Consider the following 9,319-nt stretch of genomic DNA (forward strand, 5'->3'; position numbering starts at 1 on the left):
CGTCAGCCAACTCGGTTTCTGGAAGAGAGTCTCTTAGGAGCTCTAGATGGCAGCAGATCTTTTTTGATTGCAGGGATATCATTTTCCTAGGTTTACCGTACCGTGTTTGACATCTTCCAGAATGGCATTTGATTGTTTTTCTATTAAAGGCGTTGGTGCCAATAGTGACAAAGGAACAGGTTCCATCCGATCCACGGATCGAATAACGATTAATTCCTGTTGTTGAGGGGAGCATCACAATGGGGTATTGGACCAGCTTCTTTTCATTCTCAATTTTCTCAAAATTGATGAAATTCGATGATGTTTGATTATAAATGTCTTTCATCAATCGAGAGTTACAGCATGTCGAAGAAACACCCCTTGTGAACGGGCCAAGCGGGATCGAAGAAACGTTACAAGAACATTGTATCCGAACGGAGGTTTGTAAAATAGTCATTTCCACGTGAACGGAATCGTTTTTCTTAAAAAAATAAATAATTGAAATTTTTCTTATGAATCAGTTCCCTATATTTGATGCTGAATCTTTTTTATTTTTTCGAATAGTTTGCATTCAATATGATAACTAAAATTTTAATAGAAAAAGACAAAGTAGAAAAATAGAAAAAGGTGAAAATTAAAATGTCAATTTACTAAATCTAATTCTTGCGTTTGTTCTTCAGGAAAACAACAACAATACCTAAAATAGTATTAAGCAATATATTTGCATTAAAAAGGAACTTGCATCCACTTTTTCCAAATATTAGATATATGATAGCTAATCTTTTATCTACACAACCAATTCTTAAAAATAACAAGTCCATAAGATTTAACTTTTTTGGCCTTAAAAAGTTCTTTCAAAGCTTGCGAATTTTTCCAACATTTTAACAGATTAACAGATGAGAATAATAAACCACCCTCATCCAAAGCAAAAAGATATCCACCATTAGTCAGAAAAATTAATGAGTAGATACTAAGCAATGTATGGACACTTAGACACACCTTGTGTGCTCTCGCCTTTTTCGTTGACTTTCTCCATATACTTCAAATCTTTCTTTATAACAAGACAAAACAGTCCAACCAGTTGACAATTCTTGCCGTCCATATAGTTGTTATAATTTTTGACTACATAACACCTCTGTGACCATTTTCAAGCAATCTGGGTACAAAGTAGGTTAAATAAAGGAATATATGAAAACAGTTGAAAATGAAAAAATAATTAACATATTCAGCTGCTATGTTACTCATCAATGAACAAACACAAGGATGAGCTGAAGATAGTCCTGCCAGTTAATCGGTCAGTCAATCAGTCAAACGTCATTTAAGTATTGTCCAGTTAACAGTACCATGAAAAAAATTAACAGTCAATTAAAATATGTAAATTATTAAATCTAAGAATAGTTTGTATAGAAATAAAGCAACTTAAAATTTAAGACACTTCAATTTTAAACAGAGTTATTGGCAAGTAAACAAGCTTATGGTTAAATGTTAATCTTTTTTATGAGTAAACATTTACAATTACTTTTTTTACGTTTATAAAGATGTCTTCTTTTTTTTCGATTTCAACATCCTTTTCAGTGAAGCTGTTGATGGAGGTGCGAATTGAACATGAAAACACTTCATTCAATATAATATGTTGGCTTTTTTTCTATAAAATCCTTTGAACAATCCTTTTTCAAAAAAGAAGCAGCCAGTGTTATCATTTGGAAGTTGTAGCACCAGGTAGTAGCATAAGGATTCCACAGTCTCACTAATCGCTAGCTTGAGAAGATTTTCCTCCAAATTACTAATAGGATTTCCAGAAATCAATACTTTGGTATTAGTGTGGTCGTGTTACAAAAATACAACTTTTATTCTCTTATATACATTTTGTAAATACATGTATAACAAAATATTTATAGTAGGAATAAAAAAATTAAAAACATTATAAATAAATTATAAATTTTATATTCATGTAAATATCAATAAGTGATAGATGATTCCATCAAAGAGTGCTCGATGATCAGGACCAGAGCTTCGTATAGTGTACAAGAAAAAACAAAATTTGAATTATAGAACTTCAAGTTTCATCTTTTACGAATTGTCAGCTATCAAATGAAAAATGACAAATGCTATGTTGAAAAATTGATCGTAAGAAAAAAAAATTTTAATTGAAATGAATCCCTAGGGTCATAAAATATACAAATACAAATTCTCTACAGACGTTCTATATGCGTGAAGGTCAATCTTTAGACTTATAATTTGCTAATAAAAATTTATTTTGATGACGGCATTTAGAAACCAGTTCAGTTCTTTTGTTTAGGAGTTCTTTTTGACGAGGGTAATTCAAAATTTCGTATTTTTCATAAAAACATAAATTGCAAGATTTGGACACGTTGTTGTATGATTTTATCTCTTTAACGATCGACCATTTAAAATTGGGAGTTTTTCCAGCGGATATTAGGTCCCATACATCCCATAAGTTGAAAGTGTTGTGCTATTTTTGTATTTTTCGTTACGAGTTTTGGCAATATGTTCATTGATTCTGGTTTTAATTTGACGTTCAGTTAAACCGATGTAAGCTTTTGTGGGTGTTTTGTGCTGTGATGATACATTTGTAGACAACGGAAGATTTTCTACAATCTCCTTGTAGTGGGCATTCATCTTTGTTTCGGCAGTTGCATGGGTTTTGGTGTTTTTTGGTTGAAGTTAGACTTTTGTTGTGACCTTTTATTATCCTTCCCATGTTCGGCGTGCAGCTATAACTGACCTTTACATTATTTCGGTTGAATAGTTTACGCAAGTTCTCGCCTTCGGAGAAATTTTTATCAATTAGTTGTAAGAACATTTTGGCGATATTTGAAGATACGTCTTTGTTGAAAGGTGGGTTAAACCAAATGATGTTTCTGCGACGTTTACGTTTTGTTTGATTTGGTTTTTTGGAATATTCTAATGTAGGATTTTTGTAGCCACTTTGTTTTAAGGCTTCGGTATATTCGTGTTTGCTTTCGTTGAAGACAGTGCTGTTGGAAGAATTGTTTGATAATCTTTGGTTTATGGAAATTGGTAACTGTTTGATAATTTGTTGTGGGTGATTAGATGAGGTGTTTGTGTACATTAGGTTGTTGTTTGGTTTCTTGTATGGGCGGTAGGTGTTAGTTTTCAAGTTCATTGCTATATCAAGAAAGTCGACTTCGAAAAGGCCAAGGTCAATCTCAATTTGGAAACCACATTCTTTGAAAATGTTGAAAATGTCTTGTCTAAGTTTTTCTTTAAGTCTGCCGCTTCTCGTACGGTAAACGCTAAGTCCGTCGTCTCGGTACAATCCAATGTTTGTTTTACCAAGTCTTTTGGAAAGGTTATCGAGAATGTAAAGTCTGATAAGCTCGCATATCTCGGCTCCATCAAAGCTTCCCATTGTGACGTCAAAACATGATTGCGTTTTGCTTTTCTTCCATGCAGTTTCGTGCGTGTTCACAAAATTGTATTTTAAGCTCTCCCTCTTTTTTCTTTGTCATTACGATTAATTTATACGTTGTAACTACCTTTTGTAATAAGCCTGTGTGATGGAGAACGTTCTTATATTTTAGCGATAACACACACAAACTTTTCTACTCAATCGCATGTTCAAACTCGATACTTTAATTAGGGACACCCTGTACATGTAAAAAAAGGTAAACAAAAAGATATTCGTACTGGGAAATATAGCCTTTATATAATGATAATAAAAATATAATATATAATAAAAATCGAAAAAAACGACAAACGTTAATTAGGGACCTGGGAGTAAGTAACAAAAGAAATTTACACGACAGAATACGGCTTTTCATAAATTATTGCGTAATATTTGAAAACGAGGCTAGCGATGTTCCACGGAATCATAACAAACGAAAATGGCGGACAACAAGCAAGGAAGCAGTGAGATATCTAATGAAAAACCAAAAAGAAAACACAAACAATCACTTGGAAGACAATGTGCAGCTTATGGATGTAATAATAGAACATTTAAAGAAGAAGGGGGGAAAGAGTCACATCAAATATATCGTTTTTTACGTTCCCTGACAGTGCAAACAGAGTCAAATACTGGTGCTCTCGTATCAAACGTGCAAATGGAAAAGACAACTTCAAAGTAACCAAAACAACGGTACTGTGTGAAAAACATTTCAGACCAGAAGATATCTATCGTCCTCCAGGAGGTACAAAGAAGAGACTTTCAAATAAAGAGACTGTTATCCCTTATTTTACTGAGGATGAAGCTTTAGATGCGAGCTCATCAACAAACACGACAAATTCAAAAAAGCGAAAGCCACCAACTTCAAGAGCATCCCCACAAAAAAAGTGTAGAGAAACCCAAGAACCTTTTCCTGCTTTTCCTGAACCACAACAGGATCCAGTCCCAGAACCAGAAATGGAAGAATCAATCGATTGGAAGGCAAAATACCATGAACTTTTAGAGGAACACAATTTATTGAAACAACAGTTAAAATCGAGTCAGTCTTTGAAACGTCGGTTTATTGACCACGTTATGGGAAGTGACAAAATGTGTAAACACTATACCGCCTTTCCAACGGTGGAGATTCTTAAATCAGTGTTTTTCTCACTTAACTCTGGCCACATGGGAGAGAGCATTATTCTGTACAATAACCAAGCTGTCAAAGGCTTATCAGCAGCTGGTAGACCACGTACTTTATCTGCTTTTGAAAGTTTTCTTTTAACCGTTGTTCGCCTTAGAAGGAACTTTGATGTTGAACATTTGAGCTTCTTGTTTGACATCTCAGAGGGATCAGTCAGCAATACTGTGATTACGTGGATAAATTTTATGTATTCGCAATTCAGTTCAATCTGTATCTGGCCAACGAGGGCCCAAGTTGATGCCACAATGCCAAAATCTTGTAAAGAAAAATTCCCTAAAACAAGGGTTATTATTGATGGTGTTGAATTTAAAGTGGCAGTACCCTCTTCACTGATTAACCACAAAATGATGTGGTCTGACTATAAAAGTCACACAACAGTTAAAGTGCTCGTAGGGATTGCTCCAGGAGGAGGATTCACGTTTATTTCATCTGCATTTCCTGGGAGTATTTCAGATAAGAACATTGTGATAAAAAGTGGACTACTGTACCCAGAACTATGGGAAAAAGGGGATGCAATAATGGCTGACCGGGGGTTTACTATTGATGACTACTTAAAGCCCATTGGAGTTGATTTAATTATACCTTCTTTTTGGAAGGGACGTGAACAGTTGGACGCAGAAGAAGTGGTTCGAACTCAACAAATTGCTAGCGAGAGAATTCATGTTGAGCGAATGATTCAAAGGTTAAAATGTTTTCACATCTTTGATCGGGTTATCCCTGTGAACATGTTGAGATCTTTGAATCAAATGATATCTGTTTGTGGTTTTTCGTGTAATTTTCAAGAACCTATTTTGAAAAGTTTATAAAGATTTTTACAAATTTTTCCTATATCTTAGATATGGATTACTTTTTTAGAAAAGAAAGAGATATTTTAAGCTACTATGTTAAAAAGCAAATCTACTGTGAAAACTTATAACACTAGAAGGCTGCTTTCATCACCTCAAAATAATGCTGAAATGTAAATAAAGAATGATTTTGCAAATTTCCTATCCTTTTTAAACTTGTAAATCACATGAATTATTTCATTATTTCACTCTTTGAGAGACATATTTCTTGGTATGAGAGGGTCTGTCATTTTTTAACTAGGTTTATATTTATTATATTTTAATTTTGACATTTTTTCCACTGTATAACTAGTTATTTTTCATGTATCATTTTTTTTATTATTGTATATATTAGTGCTCATTATACCAGTCAACTGAGGTCCTGGAAATATATTGTTACTTATAATTTGTATTCAAGTTGTCTCTCTTTACTTGCTGGGTCTAAATTAATGATTTAAAAATAAGCTACCATTTTCAATCGAATTTTTGCCAAAATTTCACTTTCAAATTGGTTTTTCCAAAAAGGCTTCTTCCAGGAAAAAAAAGTTCATCGTTTTATAAATTTGGTTTGACCCTATGGATCTAATAAACCTCAAACATTTTAACATAATAACACAGAATTCGAAAGACTTTCTTCACTTTTAAAGGTTTTTTCATTAGAATGGGAGCATACCGTAGTCTCTTGGAGGAACTGGAGAGTAAGAATCTTGATTCAATGTCAACTTTCTTAAAATACTAAAATAGTCCTGAAGTAAATACCTTCCCTAGTGGAATTAAAAATACAAAGTTTTGCAAAAGTTACAAAAAAAAAATACTAGATTACTCCTTATATAGTAAACCTTACGCTATTTTCTTACTTTTAAAAGTCAGAATATAAAAAGAGAACCTTTTCCAGAAGAAGTAGAGAGAGATCCCAACACTTTTGTTTAAAACACCAGGATAAAGCTCAAAGTTTTATCATGTATACATAAAAGGAAAATGATTTTAGGACTGTTTGATTTTACTTTCAAGCCCAAAAGACAAAAAAACCTGTAAAAAAATAAATAAAAATAATAAATAATATCTATGAATCTACAATTTGAGGCAACATATATGTAAAATAAAAATCTAAAATTTTTTTTTGTAATACTTCCCAGTACAGGGGATCAAATTTCACCCTGTCAATAATCAGTCCTTGAGATGTATATAAAACAAAGTCACACCAAGTCTGACAAGTAAGTTCCAATTGCATCTGCACTTGGTTATAGTAAGAATGTTCCTTACTAATTCGGAAAATACCGTCTTTATCTTTTATCACCATGGGGTTTGGCGAAATTACACATATTGCTTTTGGGTCAATATCTTTGTACTGGTCAGAACATTTTACTTCCAAAATCCCCATTTCACCATCACAAGTGACTTTACCATCAGGTGTTGCACCTAGAATGTAATTGGTCTCATCCAATACTAAGCCAGAAGCCTCGACGTTGATTTTGAAACCAGAAAGTTTCATATAAGTTTCATAATGTCTTATGGCTATCGGTTCATAAAATTTCCCGTAGTCCATCTTAAGTTTTACAATTTTGTTCACTTCCTTTGGATGGACAAAATTTTTAGCCAGAGTTGTCAAACCTCTGGGGGTTTTCGGTGCATTTCTCCCTGTAAGGCGATTGCACAACGACGCTGTAAAACGATTTTTTCGATATTCGAACCATTTGGGATTACTGGCTTGCTCTCTGGTATCCTCTTCGATTGATTCACTCTCTCTCGCACTGATCTTTAAATTTTCCAAAAGAGTTATTTTCTTTATTTCAATAATATGTATGTCCTCTTCATAACGTGCCATTTTGTTATTTATTTCTTTAAAAGGAAATGTTGGGTAGTAAAAATTTGGCTCACAGTCAACAGGTTCACGTTCAGTGCTACAATACACCTTAAAATTAGGTGGCATCAACGGGCACTAGTAACTCAACATTGATCCTGATGGTGCATCACCAAAGGTCGTTTTGCGGTAATATTCCGGGCTGGCATTAATCAGTTTTGGACCAGGAATGTCGATTATTCCACCTAATAGGTTAGAGAGGACTGCAAGATTTGGTGGACATGCAGCAGGGTGTTTTCGAGATTCGTACAGAGATGAAGTTATCCCTTTTGATTCTTTGGATGGTCCTGGCTCCTCCTTGTCATCCTTATTGACAGATCTCTTACGCTTTAAGCATGGCGGTGATTTAAATGTCAGTTCACTAAGTGGCATGCGATTAATATTTTCCTCATGTTTCCTCATTTGGACCTGGTTCCAAGCACAGCGTTGCGAAGTGCAAGCTTTCTCCTCAGGGATTATGGTGCGGCGATCAATAACCCATTTCAAAATTGTTTTCATTAATGCATAGCTATGTGAACATGTCCCAGCTTTTCCAGCAACACAGGCACAACTAGCAAAATTTTTATCTCCCCATCTGTTTTTGACAGAGCGACAACAGCCCAGCGACAGTCTTTTTTCAAGCTAGCGCCAATTATAGTTTTTACACAAAATAAATCCTCGTCTGACTTGGAAAATGTAGAGGGTAAGTCAATGAACCTCTCCTCTGAAAATTGTGTTCCTCTAATGAAATGTTTTTTGATTGCTGTCGATTTTTGACAAAATAGTTTGGTGATTTTTTCATTATACGCCTTGATATTGTCAACCGTAAAATTTGGCATACCATCAAGAGATTTGGACCATCCATCCATATTTGTTTCAGCTGCGTTTAGCTTTTGATCAGCAAGTATAGACGGTGTAGATGGTAAAGTTTTAACCTTCCAAATGGGGCTCAATATCACTCCCATCGAATCTGCTTTCTTTCTGATCCATTTTTTGTCCGTTGTTGGATCTATAATTATGCCATGCGTATTGTTTTCAAAATAATCCAAAACTCTGACTTGAGCACTTTTTAATGTTTCGATGTTGTGGAGTTTGTCACCACGATAGAGCAGCCACCTTTTTAAATGTTCAACCTTGTATTTTGATAATACTGACATGTCAACGTGAACGTGTGGATCGTCAATATCTACTTCAGTCAACTTGATAGACTCAGCATCTGTAGAGAAAAGAGAGAAAAGTAGTGTTAGGGTTATGTACATCAGTCAAACAAACCTTACCCTGAGAAAAGAATCAGATCATAACATCAGAATCAGAGATCATTCAGACCAGAGTCCAGAAGAGGGGCTTTGCACTCAGCTAAAGGAGCACTTGCAGACAGAAGAAGGTAAGCTGACTGAAGTAGTGAAGCTCATGCATAGTCTAGATTCAGTTATATTTAAATTGACTCACCAACGATTTTGAGTTCTTCAAAATCTTCAGTTTCCAGCTCATAATCCTCTGGCTGCTGGTTCTCTATGTCCAATGTGCTATGAGCCATTGTTGAGTTTTGGTTTATGTTGTTATAAAAATAACAGTTGTATATGTTGTTATAAAAATAACAGTTGTATAGTTGTTGTAAAAATAACAGTTGTGAGCAATGATTTGATGATAACAGTTTGAATTTCAGACAAGATACTTCGAGTCAGTCAGCCAGTTTTCCTTGTGTTTATGTACTGAAACCGCCATTTTTAAAAATCGGAACATCGCTAGCCTCGCTTTCAAGTATTACGCAATAATTTATGAAAAGCCGTATTGGTAGAAAATTACCTTTTTCGTGATGGCTGTCCTTATATGCTCATACAGACATTTTATTTTCCAAACGCTGTAAACTACTTATCATCAACACTTGAAAAAAAGAACAAGATAAGAAACACAAAAATTGAGAAATAAATTAATTAGAGTCTTCAAATCACAATCGCCGTCTAAATTTGGCCTCTTGGCTCGTTTATCATCTCTTTCCACTTGATTGACGGCTTCAAGAGCCGCGTTCCACATTGCAATTGGGTCACGCTTTGGATAATTGTGTT

The 9,319-nt window shown here is 34.4% G+C and overlaps 2 protein-coding genes across 2 annotated transcripts; one reads left to right on the plus strand and one right to left on the minus strand.

Moving 5' to 3' along the window:
- Positions 1–3,848: 3,848 nt before the first annotated feature.
- LOC136811051 (uncharacterized) lies at positions 3,849–5,395 on the plus strand. The gene is made up of 2 exons (XM_067067651.1): positions 3,849–3,862; positions 4,021–5,395. Exons 1-2 carry the CDS (start codon positions 3,849–3,851, stop codon positions 5,393–5,395), a joined length of 1,389 nt encoding a protein of 462 aa, XP_066923752.1.
- A 2,376-nt stretch (positions 5,396–7,771) lies between these two features.
- LOC136811052 (uncharacterized) lies at positions 7,772–9,034 on the minus strand. Its single transcript, XM_067067652.1, has 2 exons — positions 8,703–9,034; positions 7,772–8,469 (listed from the first exon to the last, which is right to left on the minus strand). The coding sequence occupies exons 1-2, from the start codon at positions 8,788–8,790 to the stop codon at positions 7,772–7,774; spliced, it is 786 nt and encodes a 261-aa protein (XP_066923753.1). The 5' UTR covers positions 8,791–9,034.
- Positions 9,035–9,319: the final 285 nt, after the last annotated feature.

Source organism: Clytia hemisphaerica, unplaced genomic scaffold (assembly GCF_902728285.1).
Source record: "Clytia hemisphaerica strain Z4C2 unplaced genomic scaffold, Clytia hemisphaerica genome assembly, whole genome shotgun sequence".
In the NCBI taxonomy this organism is placed as follows: Eukaryota; Metazoa; Cnidaria; class Hydrozoa; order Leptothecata; family Clytiidae; genus Clytia; species Clytia hemisphaerica.